Genomic DNA, 20789 nt, shown 5'->3' with positions numbered 1-20789 from the left:
GAATTGTATTGTTTGAATCTCTTTGAATTTATCTTTGAAATTCATTAAACCATAAACAGACCTATACAACATAACCATACACATACACATCAATTCACAAACCCATACACATACATATACAGTCACCATCATCCAATTTTGCCCGCTGCCACCATTGATTCACTAATCACGCCCACTGCCCATCACAAGCCACTACTGAACCGCTGAAGATCTCCCCGGATCTGGATCTGAAACGACGACGACAACGCTGCTCGCTACCATCACAAGCCGCTGTCGAACCGCTGAAGATCTCGCTAGATCTGGATCTGTCAATGAACCAATGCACCTTCACTGCCGAATCGTTGCACCGCTGCCGGCGATCTACTGTCGCCGGATCTGGATCTGCCGTCACCGGATCTCACAGTCGTCGCCAGATCTCTCTGCCATCGCTGTCGCTGGATCTGAATCTGCCGTCGCCGGCTCTCTCTGCCGTCGCGGCTATCCCAAATTCTAGTTGAATATGTTATTTTGAAATTTTTTTTTTTTTCATTTATATATATATACACACACACACATAACAAAAAAAAAAAAAATCAAAACCCACTGTTTGGCCACAAGTGTAATACTATTCCAGTTCTGGATTAGTTCAAAACTAAACCAGTTTTGTAACCTTATTTGAAAACTGGTTCTATGATAAACTAATTCCAAAAAAAAAATGAGTGAAAAAAATATTGAATAATCTAGAGCAGACAAGCCTACCTACAAATGCGTTCATTGCAACCAAACTGGTCATACCAAAAGTCGCTGTTTTAAACTTGTGGGATATCCAGAATGGTGGGATCATCGTCGTTAAAAAAAGAATTCAACAAAGACCTCCACTGAAGCAGTTGTTAAGACAACAGATATTGGTGGTAAGAATTTCAATATTTCTACACATGTTGCTAATAGTGCATGGATAATTGATTCTGATGCCACAGATCATATGACATTTGATTCTAGATAGGTCTCACCTCTTAATTCATCCTCACACAAATTTGTTTCTATTGCCAATGGGACTTCGACCCAAGTTATTGGGGAAGGATCTTTGACACTCACTGATAATCTGCATTTAGATTCTGTTTTAGTTATTCCATCTTTAGATTCTAATCTTTTGTCAATTTCCCAAATAACCACAACTTTATCGTGTGTTGTCATTTTTTGGCCTGATTTTTGTGTGTTTAAGGACATCTAAACAAAGCAGACGACTGGTTGTGGTATTAGACAAGGGAAACTGTATTACTTGGACTTGATGTTCAAAAGTTCCGACAAACTACGACAAGCATTGACAATGGATGGTCCTGAGGGGGAGAGAAAAAAATCTGAAATCTGGCTGTGGCATCGACGTCTGGGGCATGCTTCCTTTGGTTATCAGAAAAAAATATTTCCTAATTTGTTTGCCAAATGTGATGTTTCTAGTTTCCACTGTGATGTTTGTGAACTAACAAAAAGCCACCGTATTTCGTATCGATTATGTTTGCATAAAAGTCCACTTCATTTTATGCTTATACATTCTGATGTTTAGGGTCCGTCTAAAGTCACTACTTTAGGTGGATCACGTTGGTTTGTTACTTTTATTGATGATTGTACCAAGATGACCTGGTTATGCTTGATGAAGTCCAAAGATGAAGTGAACTTATTATTTTAGAAGTTTCATAAAATGGTTGAAACTCAATACAATGCACATGTTCAGGTTCTCCGTAGTGACAATGGTGGAGAATATCAGAGTTTTGACCTTCAACAATAATTAGAAGCCTATGGAACTATTCATCAAACCACTTGTTCCAATACACCCTAGCAGAATGGGGTTGCAGAGCAAAAAAATCGACACTTGTTGGAGGTTGTTCGTGCTTCATTGATAGAAGTGCATATGCCATTATTGTATTGGGGAGAAACACTTACCTCTGCAGTATATCTCATCAATCGAGTACCTTCCAGCTCTATTGTCTTTCGGACACCATTGCAGGCTCTCACTGACGCAGTTGTTGCCCCAACCATCCCAAATCTACCTCCTCATGTATTTGGTCATATAGCATTTGTACACATTCATAAGTATCAACGCAACAAGCTAACTTCTCAAGCATTGCGATGTGTTTTTCTCGGATATGCTACTCATCAAAATGGGTATCGCTGTTCCACCCTCCCATTCGACGAATGTTTATCACAATGGATGTTGTCTTCCATGAAGACCCGATGTATTTTTCCTCTGCGTCTAAACTTCAGGGGGAGTACCAGAATGAAATTCAGACTCTAGATTATGATTATCATATTTTTGAGGACAGCGATTCTAATGTTAATGACTCATAAGTTGGACCAACCAATCAGGAATCAGGCGAATTAGATTCGAGTGGTATAAGTTTATATAAAAGTGGGGATGAACACCCAGAAATGGAAAGTATGGCGCCAACCCCATCGTCGTCCGAGTTCGAGTTCCTCGTAACTGATATATCAAACCAATCGTCTGCTAAGGATGTTCCTGATTTAGTGCCTGAGCCATTCCGAAAACAATTACCACCACGTCACACTAGAGGTATTTCTAAACCCACATATGAACCTGAACTTTCTAGTAAAATTAAGTATCCCATGAGCAATTATGTATCGAACCATCGTTTCTCATAATCAAATTTGTCATTTGTAAATCAATTATCTACTATATCTATTCCTAACAGTGTGTAGGAAGCCTTAGCTAACCCTAGGTGGAAAGCAGCTATGAACGAAGAAATGAAATCCTTGCAGAAAAATGAAACTTGGGAACTCATTGATCCTCTACCAGGAAATAAACCAGTTGGATGTCGATGGATTTACACTGTGAAGTATAAAGCAGATGGCACAGTTGAACGCTTTAAAGCCAGATTGGTGGCAAAAGGTTACACCCAAACCTATGGAATCAATTACACAGAGACGTTCACACCTGTAGCCAAAATAAACACAGTTTGTGTCTTGTTGTCTTTAGCTGCGAACTTAGATGCATGGTGAATTATCTGAAGAAGTCTACATGGATCTCCCACCAGGATGCATAATACCCGAAAATTATAGTCGAAATGTCTGCAGGTTAAAGAAATCATTATATGGGTTGAAACAATCTTCAAGAGCATGGTTTAGAAGATTCACAAAGTCTATGATAGCTTTTGGCTACTGTCAGAGCAATTTAGGCCACACGTTATTTCTGAAGAAACAACAGGGTAAGATCACTGCACTCATTGCATATGTAGATAACATGGTGGTTACAGGGATAATCTTGAAAGAATGAAGGCTCTCAAGAAGTACTTGTCCAGAGAATTTGAAATGAAAGATCTAGGTTTTTTGAGATATTTTCTTGGGATCGAAGTATCTCGATCTAATAAAGGAATCTTTCTATCTCAAAAAAAATATGTCTTATATCTATTACAAGAGACTGGCATAACAGCATGTCAACCAGCTAAAACACCAGTGGAAGAAGGATTGAAGTTATGTGTTGAGTCCAACCAAGAACCTGCTATAAGAAGATACCAAAGACTTGTAGGGAGATTGATGTACTTAGCACACACGAGATCGGATCTGGCTTATGCATTGCGTATTGTTAGCCAGTTCATGCATGATCCTGGAGAGCAACATATGAATGAAGTTATGCGCATTTTGAGGTATTTGAAATCTGCTACTGGAAAATGAATTTTGTTCACTAAAAATGCTGGTTATCAAGACGTAGCTGCATATACTGATGCTGACTAGGCTGGAGCTATAGATGATAGGTGATCTACTTCTGGTTACTTTACCTTTGTAGGAGGTAATTTTGTTACATTGAGAAGCAAGAAACAAAATATTGTTGCTCGCTCAAGTGCAGAAGTTGAATTAAGAGGTATGTCGCTTGCACTTTGTGAAACATTGTGGTTAAGATTTCTATTGCGGGATTTGGGTTATCTACCTCGGCAACCTATTCGAATATATCGTAACAATAAAGCAGCATGTGATATTGCCCATAATCTAGTTTAACATGATCATACGAAACATGTTGAAATAGATAGATTCTTCATTAAGGAGAAGTTGGATGGAAAAATTGTGGAGTTACCTAAGATTCGATTTGAGGATCAATTAGCCGACATTCTCACCAAAGCAGTCTCAAATCAAGTGTTTTCAAAATTTTTAGACAAGTTGGGCATGTGTGACATCTATGCACTAACTTGAGGGAGAGCGTGTAGATTTTATCTCTTATAGTACAGTTGTAGGATTAAATTATTTACTCTTTAATTTAGGACTAATTGGTAAATAATTAGTTACATATTTTAGCTAATCCTTTTCTATAAATTGAATGTAATATCCATCAATAAATAATTAAATATAATTTTAATTCTCGTATCCATTCTCTTAACTACAAAATACTAAGCCACCAGAATTGTAATGCCCTTTTGGTTCTTTCAGAGGTAATATCCTAACAACCTTAATTAAGAATCAGAGTGAGGGACTCTTTTTTTCCTATTAGAAGAGCTTTATCCATGTCAATAATTTATCCCAAAAAAGTTTGTGTCAATAAATTCTTAGAAACCAAAACAAATTACAGATCCAGAATTAACTTTTCAGCTATAATCAAAATTCATCAGACACGGTATAGAATTGTTCTCAACGAAATAATAGAATTTTTCGTTGAATAACATCAAACTCTCCATATATTATCCTAAAATTAATTCATCTCTCAACCTCAAAACCAAAACCCAGACTAGAGTCGTTGATCAAACCCTAAATATATGTGAAGTTGATTAAAAAAATAGATAATTGTATAAAAACCTATATCAGCAGGAACAACTAAATATCATCAACCAATTTCTCAACATAATTAATGATAAAAAAAGGCATTAAAAACTAATCACCAGCAAAGTCATAACTATCAGGGGAAAAAAATATTAATCGAAGAATGACTGCATTTGAATTAAATTATAAAAGAAAAATCAATGGACTTACACATGCTTGATCCAAGAATCTGAATTGTCCACTGACCTAAAGCAGATCAACCAATGACTACAAACAGATATTGATGACAACAAGCAAATTCAATGGAACTTCTATGTGTGTGTATATACATTTCTACGGAACTTCCATCTGTTAGAGGCTTAGAGCACAGCCGACCAACGCGAATAGTACCAAAATCAAACAGTACCCATACACGAAGTTGATGGTGAACTCAACCATCGATGCCTCCATGCTTGCCGGTCGCCAGAAACTCCGCCATGGGTGACGAACCGATTATTTGGGCTGATTTGATGCCTCCAGCACGTCTCACCATCAAGGTTGCATCACTGCCCGCGTATGTCAGATCGCCGGTGAGTCAAGCTTTGGGTGATGACGTGGCTGTCTTGTGGGTTGGCTGAGGAGGGTTGTCTTGAATCCGGGGTGTGAGGCGGCGGCTGTGGTCACCACCAATAGTTACGGCAGATGCGGCGGCTGGAGTCCTTTAAAAAAGGGCATAATTGGAAGAAAGAAGGGCAAATTATATTTGTTTTATGTCAATTTTGAATTAATCCTCTCCATGATTAAAGATTAGAATTTATAAGGTCTGTTTGGTTAAATGCTTTCAAAACATTTCTTAAAAAACTTTGAATACATAAATAAAAATAAAAGACAATTCTCCATATTCAGACTTATTTTTAACTCAGTTTCCAAATAATACTAAAATTGACAGCCGGATAATTTTTGAAATGTTTTTAATTTGCTTTCAAATTCTTTAGCAACACAAAACTATTCCCAATCAAATGGATTGTTAGCTTTTTTAGCTCTCTACTTTTATAATCTTACTACCCGCTTAAATATTATTTAATAAAGCAAATTGACCTGGTAATTACTCCTAAAAAAATATAAAATTAAAGTAGTTTTTTGCTGCAATTTTGAAAAACAAGATTCTCTTTTCATGAACAATTGCGTCATTTTTTTCTTTTAAAAAAAGGTTGTTACTTTAATTGACCGCTACCTGAATAATAAATGAAGAGGCTCTCAATTTCTTCCAACATTGATAAAATTATTTTTATATAAATCTTCGGCTAACCAATGGGTGACAAGCATGTGGTATCAGAAAGACTTTTGCAGAAAGTCAGCCAAACACGTTTCCATGTTGGAACTGGGGCGTTGCCAGCTGATTAATTATAGATGTAATTTATGGAGTAAAAAAATGAAAGAGACGTCACTTGAAAAATAATAATAATACAACAGTATTACATATATATATATATATATATATATATATATCAATTAACCGACAAGTAGTAATATGATCACTTCAACGTATAACCACATATAATTGATTAGTAAATTACTTTGTGCATTCTCCATACGTAAGTATATACATATATATACGCTCGCGCACGCATATGCATACATATAAAATTATATATATATATATATATGTAAATAGGAATTAGGTTGGTCATTGGTGTGTTCACAAATCACAATTCAATCCAACTAATTCCTTCACCCTCAAACAAGTCAAAAACGTGGATGTCTGAGGGCCACTTTCTTTTTCAACGTCCCAATGTTTTGTACAAATGAGTTGTGGAGCTCCAGCCCTCAGTTCCATTTTCAGACCACAGCAAATATTTTTTTTCAATGTGTGTGCATATTGCATATACATAAACATATTTAAATTATATATATATATATATGACATTGTACATGGACTCAAACTGCATGGTTTACGCGGCTTAGCCACGTGGATGCATGTAAATTTTTATATACAATACCAAGTTTCATTCCTCCAGTTTTTGTTTCTCTCTTTTTTTTAAACCAACCCTACCTAAATTCTCTAGTTGACCAATTGGATATGCATCTTTTTCATACTGTTTGCATTCACTTTTCTCTTCACCTGCTTAATTCTCATCATATATATAAATTAATCACCATTGACACTGATGATCAATATCCCTTTCATCTTCAAATTCTAAACATGGAATTTTTGCAAACCACGTTAGGAGACACCCTAAGTGGTCAAAACATTATTGACCATCCAAACCATGGCATAGACTGTACTAGCGCCATGATCATGATCAGCTCACCTAGAGCAAGTAGTACTAATTCTCAGTCATCGTCCGATGATCTGAGTTCTCGTGTGGACTCATTTGATTTATTGGAGAAGTGTATATCGCGTAGTGATTCTGCAGACAATAGACTATTATGGCTACGTTCTCAAATCATTGGGGACGATGCCAAATTCGATTCCCCCTTTGGAAAACGCAGGCTCACCTATGCTGATCACACCGCCTCAGCCCGGTGTCTGCACTACATTGAAAACTACATCATCAATAATGTCCTCCCTTTCTATGGTAAGCAAGTCAATTATAATTTATATATACATATATATGTATGTATGTATTTCAAGTTCCTTATATATGCTTAATTTCAAGAAAATTCAACTTCATTTGGTTGAAAAAAGTATCAAATTCTTATTGAAGCAGTCATTTTGGTCGATATATTGTACTGCAACCATGCATCAAAACTTTGAGAGAAAATTTGATCATATGATTATATATGTTACATTTAATTTAAATTTTTTTTGGTATGATATATATATATATATATATATATATATATATATATATATATATATATATGTATGTATGTATGTATAGGCAATAGTCACACCAGTGACAGCTATGTAGGGCATCGAACCACAAAAATGGTGCATCAGGCAACAGAATACGTGAAGAGATGCTTAGGCTGTGGAGAAGATGATTCAATCATATTTTGTGGTTCGGGCACAACAGCAGCTATCAAAAGGCTCCAAGAAGTTATGGGAATTACTGTTCCCTCCATCTTGAGAGAGAGACTAATAAAAACCCTAACCAGTGAAGAAAGATGGGTAGTGTTTGTTGGGCCTTATGAGCACCACTCGAACCTCCTCTCATGGCGTCAAAGCCTCGCGGAGGTGATAGAGATCGGTCTAGATGAAAATGGCTTGTTAAACATGGAAGCTCTAACACTCCAACTCGAGTTTTACCAATCCACCAACCGCCCTATTTTGGGTTCTTTCTCAGCTTGTAGTAATGTCACCGGAATTAAATCCGACACACTCGCTCTTTCCCGGCTTTTTCATCAACATGGAGGCTTTGTATGCTTTGATTTTGCAGCAAGGTATGCAAATTATTTTATCCTTTTTTTATATTATATTAATGTTAATTTGTGTCATTTTAATAAATTGCATGATTGTGTTTATCAAATTGACCTCAAATAATGTATGTGTGACAGTGGTCCATATGTGGAGATTGATATGAGATCAAGAGAGATCGATGGCTATGATGCAATTTTCCTTAGTCCCCACAAGTTTCTCGGCGGACCGGGCTCACCAGGCATCCTTGTGCTGAGCAAGGCACTGTATCGGCTAAAGTCTTCACCTCCATCAACTTGCGGAGGTGGAACTGTTGATTTTGTCAATGGCTTCAATGAAGAGGTAACGTAAACACTATCACCAACATTTAATTTTTTGGTCATGTCATTTTAGTATTACCTAATTGACTAAATTGAATTTAATCAGTAGAGTGGTCTGACTTTTGCTTAATTAATTAACTCAGTTGAAAACTAATGCCCAATGACGGCACATACAATTATATGTAAATTTAGATTAATTCAAACATAAATATAATTTTTTTGTCAACGTACAACACATGAAAAGATTAATTAATGAATTATCTGACTGTCCAAAATTTTCCAGCAAGTGTGACAAGAAATTGATGTATCGTGCAAGGAAAATCTTAGCTAACAAACATTTTTTTTCCTGTGTTTATTGATTCAACGATGTAACGTACGTCTTATAAATGCAAATCTTAGTTCGACTAGTCAAATATTTAACTATGCTAATCTTGAATTAATTTTCAGGACACATTATACGTGGAGGATATAGAAGAAAGAGAGGATGCTGGAACTCCACCAATCATCCAGAAAATTAGGGCAGCGTTGGCATTTTGGGTAAAAGAATACATTGGTTATGAAGTGATTGAAAGACAAGAACAAATCTATATAGAGAAAGCACTTGAAAGACTTGTACCAAATCAAAACATATGTGTTTTAGGAAATACAAAGGCCAAGAGACTAGCTATAATGTCTTTTCTTGTTTACTCTACCACCTATTCTTCATCAGCTGAAATGTATTCTGAGAGCAACACAAATGGTCTCTACATGTGGAGCGAGACAGGTAACAAGAGAGATAAGCCTCTTCATGGTCCATTCGTCGCGAAGCTCCTGAATGACCTCTTTGGCATCCAGGCTCGAGGTGGGTGCGCCTGTGCTGGACCTTATGGTCACAGTTTGCTCAACGTTGACAAGCCTCATTCACTTGCCTTCAGAACCGCTGTCAAAAAGGTAAGACTTACATTTTTTCCCGTAAAAACAAAAAAATTGTTTTCAGAAAACTATAAAAAAAAAAAAAAAAAAAAAAAAACGTACCCTATTTGTCTCCATTGATCATTAATTTTCTTTTATCAACAGGGTTATAACGGAGTGAAGCCTGGATGGACGAGGGTTAGTTTTCCTTACTACATGTCCATTGAGGAATTTGAGTTCATTTTAGCTGCATTGGAATTCATAGCCATATATGGGCAGAGGTTCCTTCCCTTGTACCACTTCAATTGGAAAACTGGTGCATGGACATTTAAGAAGAAGGCATTCAAGGAGACTCTCCAAAATTTAGAGAATAATTGCAACATTTGGTGTTCATCATTGATGGCTATTATGCAGAATATAAACTCAAACTCTGATGAATCAAAAGAACACATCAATGTGAAGGCCAAAGATGATGGGGTGATCAGGAATTATGCATCATATTTGGAGACAGCCAAGCACATGGCCACTCTCCTACCAAAATTCCCATCAAAGCGTAGGGTGCCGGAGGACATAGATCTCAACCTCCTGACCTTCAGAGTCTAGCTTAAACTTCAAACATAGATTATTAACATATATATATATATATATACAAACATATATATCATATATTAATTTTGTAACTTGACTGTTTTGTCAGAAATAAATTTTGTTAGAAGTGTATTTTTTTGGGGTTAAAAAAGCAAAGAGAATATGATGTTGAGGACCTTTGATCAACTTGAAACAATGTTGGATTTTGTTTAAATTGTGTTTTATTAAACAATAAGACCTTGGAATTTTTTTTATATGAAAGTTCATACTCAAAATAGTGGCTTGTGTACCAATGTTCACCATTTTGAACTGATCTTTCGATTTAATACGATTGGGATGAAATTGTGTGTGTGTGAATTGTTTAACTAATCCAAAGAAGAGGGATAAAAAAATCACTCCCATTACTCCAGCATTGGTGGTTTTGTGGTACTCATTTTTTTTAAGAATAAATTACACTCACTTTTCTCGAAGTTTTCATAATGTGCATTGACTTCCTCTATTATTTGTCAAATTACATTTATCTCCTTTGAGATTTGTATATAAGTAACACATACCTCCCCTTTCTTATCCGTCAATAACAAAAAAATACCGATATTAGCAATTTTGTAATTTTAGATTTCTATTCTACCCTTGAAAGATATGTTTATTTCAATAAAATACTATATATATATATATATATATATATATATAAGGACAGAAATGTAATTACAAACTTGACAAGTCTAATAGGGAGATTAATGTAATTTGACAAATAATAGGAAAAATTAGTGTATATTGATAAAACTTTAAGGGATGTCATGTAATTTACTCTCTTTTTATTATTATTATTATTATTATTATTGTGAATTATGTCCGCTCACTGAACGGCTTTCACTTGCTGCCTTGAACGGCTAGTTTTCAAAATTTGGGCTTGGGTTAATTCCTAGTTTGGGCTTGCTGTCCTACATTTCTTCATGAAGAAAGTAGCAAGAAGCAAAGGAAGTTGAACATGTGAATTTTTTTGAAAAATAAATAAATATATATATATATATATATATGATTTTTTCATTTCTAATAATATGCTGAAGGTTTTTCTTTTTCCCCGAACGCTAAAGCAAAATTGTATTTCTATAAATATATATATATATATATATATATATATATGTATCATATATGTAATGATGTACAGTGTGGGCCCAAGTAAGGCCAGACGAGCAGGCCCAACAACAACAACATAACTACTCAAATAAGATGATTACAAATAAGGCCCAAATAGCAGCCCAACCCAAACAACAATTGTTTCCTCCAATATCACCACAAGCAATTGGAATTGGAAGACCAAGAGTTATCTTAAAAATTGCTCAGAATAAAGAGGTTTATTTATTTATTATTTACTAGCAAAATTGGTAAATTAATCATTGAATAATCAAAATAAAAATAATAATAATAATAATATCTTATAATAATATTTTATAATACATAGTAATAATAATAATGATGTTCATGAATGTTATTAAAAATCATATAAAATCGTAAAATAAATATATATATATAAAGAATATGAGGCAAAAGAAAGAAAAGATCGATTCATAGAAGGTAATACAGAAATGACGAGAGAAAAATAAGGAGAATAAATGACAACACAGAAAACGACTCAAACAAAAAATACTAAAAAAGCCTAAGAAAACAACAAAAAGAACTGTCTTTCTCATATATTTATATATATAACAGGAATACGAGGCCAAAGAAAGAAAAGATGGGAGTCATTAGTCAGAGAAGGTAATACAGAAATGGACAAGCGGAAAATAAGGAGAGAGAATAAACGACAACACAGAAAAGGACTCGAAAAAAATAATTAAAAAGCCTAAGAAAAGAACAAAAAGAACCGACTGACAAAAAAAAAAAAAAAAAAAAAGAAAAAAAGAAAAAAAAAGGAGAACAGGGAAAGAGGAAACGGAAAGAATAAAGCAGTACAAATAGCAATCCAATGGAGACGGAAAACCAAAAGAAGAAACAACCACAAGAACCCCCAAAACCCTTCTTAGAACACAGCATTTTTTTTACATGCTGGTATTATACTGAACCCATATTGTAGGACGTTTCGCAGCAAGCTTGAATAACAATAAATTGGTCTTTATATAGTCAGTTATCCTTGGCGGGCATATCAAAGAAAAATAGATGACTCCGAATGCTAACTCAAAACAAGAACTGGAAGGACAATATAATAGTTCACAATTATAGCTCATATATTTACGCTAGAAAAAACGTACATATATACATATTTTTGTTACAGGAGTTCACAAGAACTGGAAGGACAATACAATAGTTCACACATATAGCTCATATATATACACACTAAAGAAAGTACATATATATATATATATTTTTGTTACAGCAGTTCACAAAAGAAGGTAAAGTTCATCCATCACGCTTTCCTTCTTTGCCGCTCATAGCCATTTTAATGTCATCGGCAATAGCAATGGCGTCTGACGACACCCCGGCCAATCCCATTTTTGATAAACCGGCACAATATATGCCGTTTTCACCCTTCCAGTGGAATGGGAAATGGTTTTTGGGCATTCCACCTTCATTGAGAACATAGCCGTAGTCCTGCACATATTACAAAGCATTCATTAGGGTATCATACCAATAAAAGAGAAAAGTGAGATTCCAGATTTATATGATTAAATAACCTTAAGCCAATTTTTGGCTGTGCTTTTGTATCCCGTTGCAAAAACTATTGCGTCAATTTGTTGCTGGTCACCATTCTCAAACACCACAAATTCCTCTTTGATGCATGATATTGCCGGAAAAACCTAATAATCATCAACACTCATAGAATGAGAGCATGCCAAAACAAATGTTCCTTGAACTATCATTTTCTCTGTAATATTCACTGTTGTGTATACCTTTATCGCTCTGGAACGAATTTTCTCAACAGTTCCAACATCGATAACGGGAGATCTACCAGTTGTCCCTTTAAGATAAAATGGGCCTTCTGCTGGTCGATGAATCCCATACTTGGATAAATTGCCATACTTATGCTCAGCGAGCACTGTGATGAAATTGTCAATCTCAGAAACCGAGAGATACTTGAACAACAATTGTCCAATCAATACCATTTCTTTGCTCAGAACATGAAACTGCAACCAATACACGAATGAAAATCAAGTAAAGCATAAATCGATTTTTCATCACCATCCAAAATTGAATAAGCATTTAGAGTTTGTTTGTTCATTTAGCCTAGCATGACATCAACTGATCAAGAACACATGTTCCATAAAAGAATAGTATCGATATTAGTGGCTATTCATCTTTGATTAGGGTTTCATCAGACATATATACCAGTTTAAAAGGACGTCCCAAGAAAGAATTTTGGGGTGCATGGACTGACACATTAAAATATGATGGGTAGCATTATTGCCGGAGAACTCATTTGAAGCACATAAAACCGAATTTATCTAAATCATAAACATTTCCTACTATGATTTGTAATTTATGAATAAAATAGTGTTGAATTAAAAGAAAAAGGCTACGAAGAACTTAAAAAGGAAGATTGGAAACCAAGACTAAATGACTTTGTACATAAATCTGCATACATATATAGTTCACAAGTTATAGCTAGTACATTGAATTACAAAAATTAATAGGAGGGAAAACAAAAACAAAAACAAAACTTCATTTAAGAAAAAGTGCTAATTACAGGGGATATAATTACCATAAATTATTTTTATGCTTCAAATTGTATCCTGTACTATTACTGTAAACTTGAAAAAAGATCCAACGAAATCTGGTCAACTCCGTCATGCAGGAGAATTAGGAAACTAAAATATCGCATGACTTCATTGTTCATAAATTTACCCTACTGTTATATGAAAAATATAATATATCATAATTATATTATTTTAGTTCCTAGAATTTTAAAGTCAGATTTGTCATTTTAATTTGTGGATCAAGGCTTTAAATACATGTAAAAACTCCATTGTTTTTGTACTGCATCAAGTTATTTTCTTTGGTTCTCAAAATATATATATATAAAATGAACATTACCAGAGATTATCTAATACTAATCTATGATTAGACAAGTTGAATCCCAGATCTGTGACATGCATAAAAAAATTGAATTATACACACGCAAAAACATACAAGTTGATGCAAATCTTGCCCAGATCCGTGACATGCATAAAAAGAACTGAATTATACACATGTAAACACATCCAAGTTGATGCAAGTCTTTCCCAGATCCATGAAATGCATCAAGAAAAAAATTGAATTACGCACATGCAAAACCTTTGAGCGGGGGGCGGGGGGGAGTCTTACCTTGCTTCTAACCACAATTGAAGTGTGGGCTCCGAAATTTGATAGGTCATAAGCTATCTCCATTCCGGAGTTTCCACATCCAACAACCAAAACCTTTTTATCCTGAAACCTTAAACCTGACTTATACTCACTGGAATGGACAACTTCGCCACTAAAGTTTTCCAGACCAGGCAGCATAGGGATATAGCCGGCACTGTTCTCACCACAAGCAACAACTAAAAACTCTGAAACATATACCTTCATCTCCCCAGAGATGGTATTTTTCACTACAATCTGCCATCTATTTTTGCCTTCCTCATAATCAGCCGATTCAACAGAATGACAGTAAAGAGGGCTTATATTAAAGCGCAAAACATAGTCATCTGCGTACCTAATGAAGGCATTTTTCGACATGAAAACGGGACTTTTTGGTGAATGCTCAAAGAAAGGAAGGCTACAAAATTGTTTAGCTAAATGCAGGTGAAGCCGATCATAGCTTCTCTTTTTCCACAGAGAGAACGAGCAGTCCTCCCTTTCCAAAACTAGGTTTGGAATAGAAAGACGTGATAAACAAGCTGAGGTAGCTAGGCCAGAAGGACCTGCTCCTACAATGACTACCATCACTTCCTCCATTGTAGATATTTACTCCTCTCCCTTTCTTGGTTTTGGTTTTCTGATTTCCACAAGAAGCTTTGTAATGGAAGAAAGTCGCATCAAAATAATTACGTACGTCCACTTGTTCTATGGAGCGGGAGACGTGTTGGTAGAGTACAATTTTCTACTGAAACGGACGATAAAGAATCCTCGACCACATTCTAGATCAGGTATTGTCATCACTACATAACCCCAATTGTATATACACTTCGACTATGGTTATGATCTTTCTAACCTTAGTGCTAAACCAAGTGGGAGGGTTCCATTATCAAAATTAAGTTTTGCTTTTATATATTTTGTCCTTTTAGCTTATTCATTGTATTTTGATGATAAAAACAAAGTAAAAGGTGAATGGTGCCAAATGCATGCATGGAGCTATTCATTATTATTATTTTTTTTTTAGTAACTGTTATAAGTATAATTACACATTAAATGCAGCTTATCTTCTTCTCAGAAATCCACAAACTTCAAAACTCGTAAGTTATGCTCATGCATAAGATTACTGCTTAACAGTTAAGTAAATGGCATTGAACCTAGCTTAGAAACATCTTCCTGGTAGTCAATGATTTTCTTTAAGCATGTATTATGCCGCTTTCGATGAAGATAACGAATAAATTTATGAAACACTCGATGCGCAGTAGTGTATTAGTTTAACTTAAAAGTTAACACATTCTTGATATTAAGGGAACTTTTAGCCAAAAATGCATGAGTTTTTGCTGCATTTTAGGACAACGGTTTTGGTTAATAAGTTAAATGGCGGCATGGCATTTGCAAACCTTGGAGGATTTCATTTAACTAACATAACTAAGAAATCTACATGATACATAATAACGGCTTAAGCTGAACTAGCTAACAAAAACATAGTTCACCAATTTTTTCTCCCTTTTCTTGGATTACCTGATACATTGGAAAGCAATTCTCTATTCAGAAGTACTTATATAGGGAGGTCAATTGGAATAATCTCATCTAAAATTAGATGTCTATTGTAAGATGTCATAATAAGGGCAGTATGGTTCTTGTTGATTCATTTATTGTTTAATCACAGATGTGCTTATTTTTCCCACGAGCAAACGTGTAACCCTAACCTAAATCTCATAAGAGCCACATAAACTAGTACGATTTTAAACTCCTAACCTCTTTAAATAGATATATGTCTGTAACCAAACCATACCAACTAGTAAATAATTAGTAGTTTAGATAGAAAAGATTCTAGGGTAATATGGATTCGTTACTTTAGCATAAAATGCTTGAGCATCAGTACCATTAGCAAGGGTTCGAGCTTCAGAGCAGTCACTTTGTCAAATACCAAGGATTCGGTTTGTCTAGACTCTCCAGTCCTCCCTTCTAGAGTACCCGCTATGGTAGGACCAAAACTGGGAAGTCTTTTTTGTTTCTCCTAGGCTTATTCAATGGACTAGAGTTAATACAATCAAGTTGATAACCGAGATGATTGCGAAAATTCTAATTTATATAATTAGTGTTGAGTTGTCATTATATTATAAGATTGGATTGAATCAGATTATTTTCTTATTGGAGCTAATTTAGATACCCCAATTTAAATCCAATTGGTATACAAACCTAGTTTTACCTATCAATATGGTTGCACATAATTCATCTTGTATGAGACATCTATTTTTTATTTTTTTTACAAATAAATGTTGGGGTAGCGGAAGCGCGCGAACAATGAGATCCAATGAAAGCCAACAAGTCAATCACCATACACAAACACAATATATAATGTGGTTCGGCCAAAACCGGCCTACATCCAATAATCAAAAGAGATTCCACCATGATTCGTAGAGATATTACAGCAGTAGAGTACCAACACTATGTACATGCTTTTACACCATGTACCACTTTACAAGCCTCTATCCTTGTTACTAGTGGCACTGGTGTTTTTCCTACTCTACCAGCCTGTAAACTATCTCTACCCATCAACTCAATCATGAGACTATGGGCCTGTTTGATTTCCTACTTAAGCGCTGAATACAAAAGACGGTAAGTGATTTTTAAAAATAAGTGCATTTGATAAAATTTTAGGATACCGCTTAATATGGTAAGAACCGCTTAAAAGAGGCCAAAATTTTAAGCGAGGAAATGGTTGCTTATCGCTTATCGCAGAAGACGGTAAGTGATTAGGTTTTAAAACTATTTTTTTAATGACTACTCTACCCTCAAATAATCACGCTCTCTTCTAGACTTCTCTTTGCAGTTTCATTATTCTCTTTGCGATTTCTCTCTGCATCTGGAAATAGAGTGAGTTCTCTCTATTCTTTAAAAAATATATAATTTTACCAAATTCCCAAAATAATAATAATAATCATAATAATTCTACGTATTATATTATAAACACGTCTCTTTGGTTACCTATTCAAATTGATTTAACACCAGTATTTATATAATAGAATTCTATTTATAGATAAGAATTCTTTTTCACCTATTTTCTTTAATATTTTTAACATCCTTTTCGATACCGTACATAAATATTATATAATCGAAAGCCCATATATTTTAAATTTTCTATCCCTTATTTATATAATAGAATTCTATTCCATTCTTTTTCATGTACTTTCTTCGTAACACCCTTTTCAATACCATACATAAATATTATGTAATCAAAAATCAATATATTTTAAATTTTATTTTCTTTAATCTTTGTAACACATTTTTCGATATCCTACATAACAATTTAACAAATATTATGTAATCCAAAACCCATATATTTTAAATTTTACTTTCTTTAATCTTTGTAGCACCTTTTTCGATATCCTACATATATGTTATGTAATCCAAAATCAATATATTTTAAATTTTCATCAATTATTTATATAATATAATTCTATTTCTAAATAAGAGTTTTATTTTTTTTATGATTATTTGACATTATTATTCATTGTTAAATTGATATATTTCATTGAGTGAATTAATGTGGTTATTTTATTAATATTTTTATATTATATATATAAAATTGTTATGAGTACCATATATTGAGGGCAAAAATGTAATCTGTACAACTTTCAGACTTCAACTTTTGTATATAATGAACAATTTTAATGAATTGAGTACTTAAAACTAAAACATTATCAAACGGGTTTTCAAATTAATACATTCAGCACTTAAAATTTCAGCGCTTAAAATTCAGTACTTAGATTTTCAATACATAATTTTCAGTTTTATCAAACAACACCTACATCTCTCTCAATCTCATAAGTCTCAACACACAACCTACATATCTATCTATAGAGTTACAAATACAATTCATTGAAGTTCAAGACTTGTCTAAAAATTACCTAGTAAAATACAACACGAAAATAGAAACCTAATTAAACTAGGAATTTGAGACACAAGTCCCAACAAACTCCACCTTGACTCATTCCATCCGGTCAATCATCACTTGCCACAACATTGATTCATTGCAGCTACAATATTGCACGCAAGCCAAATCACTCTTTAGGGACTTCAACCCACGATCTTTTCCACGACTCAACCTAATTTAAGGACTTTAACCCAAAGAGCCAATTCTTCCATACTCTGTGGATTGCATACCAAGATGTCATGATCCTCCTGAAAAATTGTGATTGCCCACACTACACAATGCTCGATAAATCAAACCTCCAAAGCTTCACCTTGACTACTCGAACTCCATGCCATGAAACCCATCACAATTTTTTAACCATCGTGATCAAACAAGCCGATAGACTCCACTTGCAACTGAAACTTGTTCTGTTGAGATCCTTGTGTTTTCTGGATCTGTTTCACCTTTGATTCTAATACAAATTTTTTAGGGGTGACAGAAGCGTGCGAACAACGAGATCCAATGAAAGCTAACAAATCAATCGCACACAAACATAAGATTTAATGTGGTTCGGCCTAAGCCGACCTACATCCACGGATGAGAAGAGACTTCACTATGATTCGTGAAGATATTACAACAGGAGAGTACTAACAACACCGCATAGATGCCTTTTAACCAAGTACCTCTCCACGAGTCTATCTCCTCGCTACCAGTGCCACTAATGTTTTTCCGAATCCTACTCTACCAACCCATATACTATCTCTACCCATTAACTCCTTCATAAGACTACATCTCTATCAATCCCAGATGTCTCAACACTCAGCTTAGGTATCTATTTATAGAGTTACAAACACAATTCCTTGTTGGACAAGGATTACAATTCCTTGGAGCCAAAGAATTGTCTAAAAATTACATAATAAAATAGAAACCTAATTAAACTAGGAATTTGATAAACAAGTCCCAACAATAAACTATATTAAGGAGATACTATATGTACAACAACAAAGGTCATTCCCATTGAAGAAGAACAAGAGGCTAGACAAGGCAAAAAAGTCAATAAATTACTTTATGCAAATAAATTAAAGATTAGGTTCTGAACACACTTTATTAACAAAGACCGTACTGGATACTAGTCTTTCATCAAAGAAAAAACAAAAAGACAAATTATTATAGGAGCAAGTTGTGGAGCTCTAGCCTCTAGGTATTGACTTGCACCAATCTAGTTTTAGGGTTAGCTGATTGGGTGGCTAAAAGGTATTTGGTTTACCAGCAATTTATGAGCATATATAGTGGGTCTACTTACATAAAGTCACTCGAAAACCACTAACGATATTTCAGTTATATGTACTTCATACTTTTTGGATTGAGGTATACAAGACAACAACATATAATAGTAGGCGTCTAATATATTTTAGTCCGAACGGCAACACCACATCATTAACACGTGAAATATCTGTAATGAAAAAAAAAAAATCACTGATCAATCACAAAAAGCCAGAATCATCGCCTCAAATTTGTTGCGACGGCTCTGTACCCGCTGCTTATCACATATTCACGTGGCTGTCAATAATTAGTTGATAACGGACCAGTTGTCCCTCATAAATACTCTACGTAAGTGGGGCGCAGATACCATTTGACGTAAATAACTATTTGCAACAGTAATATTTTGTCGTCTGATTGAACTATTTCCGAAGGAAGATCACAGCGCTGCAGCGCATATTTAGACAATTGGACAGAGCATCTACTTACTGTAGCAAAAGGTTAACATTTTTGTGACAAGTGACTTCCATAGGAAATGGTTAGACAACTGCGACAGAGAATCTACTATGGCAAAAAGTTGACTTTTTTTGTTGCAAATACTTCTATTACATGACAATTTTGTTCCCCAACTTATATGAAATAAAGTCCCAAATTGAATTTTTTTTTTTTTCAATTTTTTTCATCCAGACCTGCAATGTTTCTAATAGATGTAGTAAGTGGTCATGTTTAGCAAGGACATCTTCAGTCCCATATAATGTAAGAATTATGAAGGGAAAAAAACATCAGCAACTTTCTGCAGGATTTAATAAACGCATTGATATGTAGATTCATTAAAATTATCAATTAGTTGTTAACAAACAAATATGCATTAAATTAAGGATTAAGAGTCTTATATTAATTATCAACAAAAGCCACAATAATAGACATCAAATTAACATAAGCACAAAAAAAATGGCATGCATAGGAGTCTAACAACTACCAATTTAATAAGTACCATATTAATGTCACCTCAAAACATCATCTTACTACTGATGGCAGAATAAGTGTTAACACAAGTGTCAAACTATCAAAAGTGTCTTAAAAATAGGCAGTTCATACTGAAAATGGGCAAATACTTTTCTTGCTCTAACCTGCAGCTATGGTTAGATATTAGAAGATGGAATTAATCAATTGGGCAGTATATATTGTCAGTACAATATTGTCAGATATTCAGACTAGAGAACTAGCAATAGGTTAGTTTTCTATCCTTTCTTTTTATTTGAATTTGAACACAAGAAAGCATCATGATCCAATCAAAGAATCATGGATTCTAGCCTTCTCTTTCATTTGAATATAAGAAAGCAACATGATCCCGATCTAAGAAGCAAGGACACTTCTACAGAGGTGCCGTTCCCATCTCGCACATGTATTGGATACAGATACTTTA

General features: G+C 34.5%; 2 protein-coding genes across 2 annotated transcripts; one reads left to right on the top strand and one right to left on the bottom strand.

Moving 5' to 3' along the window:
- The first annotated feature begins 6919 nt into the window (after window positions 1–6919).
- On the top strand, window positions 6920–10041 carry LOC132281961 (uncharacterized). Its single transcript, XM_059783607.1, has 5 exons — window positions 6920–7295; window positions 7602–8103; window positions 8218–8419; window positions 8845–9327; window positions 9454–10041. The coding sequence occupies exons 1-5, from the start codon at window positions 6920–6922 to the stop codon at window positions 9889–9891; spliced, it is 2001 nt and encodes a 666-aa protein (XP_059639590.1). The 3' UTR covers window positions 9892–10041.
- A 2029-nt stretch (window positions 10042–12070) lies between these two features.
- Window positions 12071–14802, bottom strand: LOC132284994 (probable indole-3-pyruvate monooxygenase YUCCA10). The gene is made up of 4 exons (XM_059787147.1): window positions 14176–14802; window positions 12765–12998; window positions 12549–12671; window positions 12071–12465 (listed from the first exon to the last, which is right to left on the bottom strand). Exons 1-4 carry the CDS (start codon window positions 14785–14787, stop codon window positions 12274–12276), a joined length of 1161 nt encoding a protein of 386 aa, XP_059643130.1. The 5' UTR covers window positions 14788–14802; the 3' UTR covers window positions 12071–12273.
- Window positions 14803–20789: the final 5987 nt, after the last annotated feature.

This window comes from Cornus florida, unplaced genomic scaffold, assembly GCF_030987335.1.
Source record: "Cornus florida cultivar Cherokee Brave unplaced genomic scaffold, ASM3098733v1 CherokeeBrave_3.0.0_Hap2_Chr11, whole genome shotgun sequence".
Taxonomy (NCBI): Eukaryota; Viridiplantae; Streptophyta; class Magnoliopsida; order Cornales; family Cornaceae; genus Cornus; species Cornus florida.
This window is presented reverse-complemented; position numbering and strand designations above follow the sequence as displayed.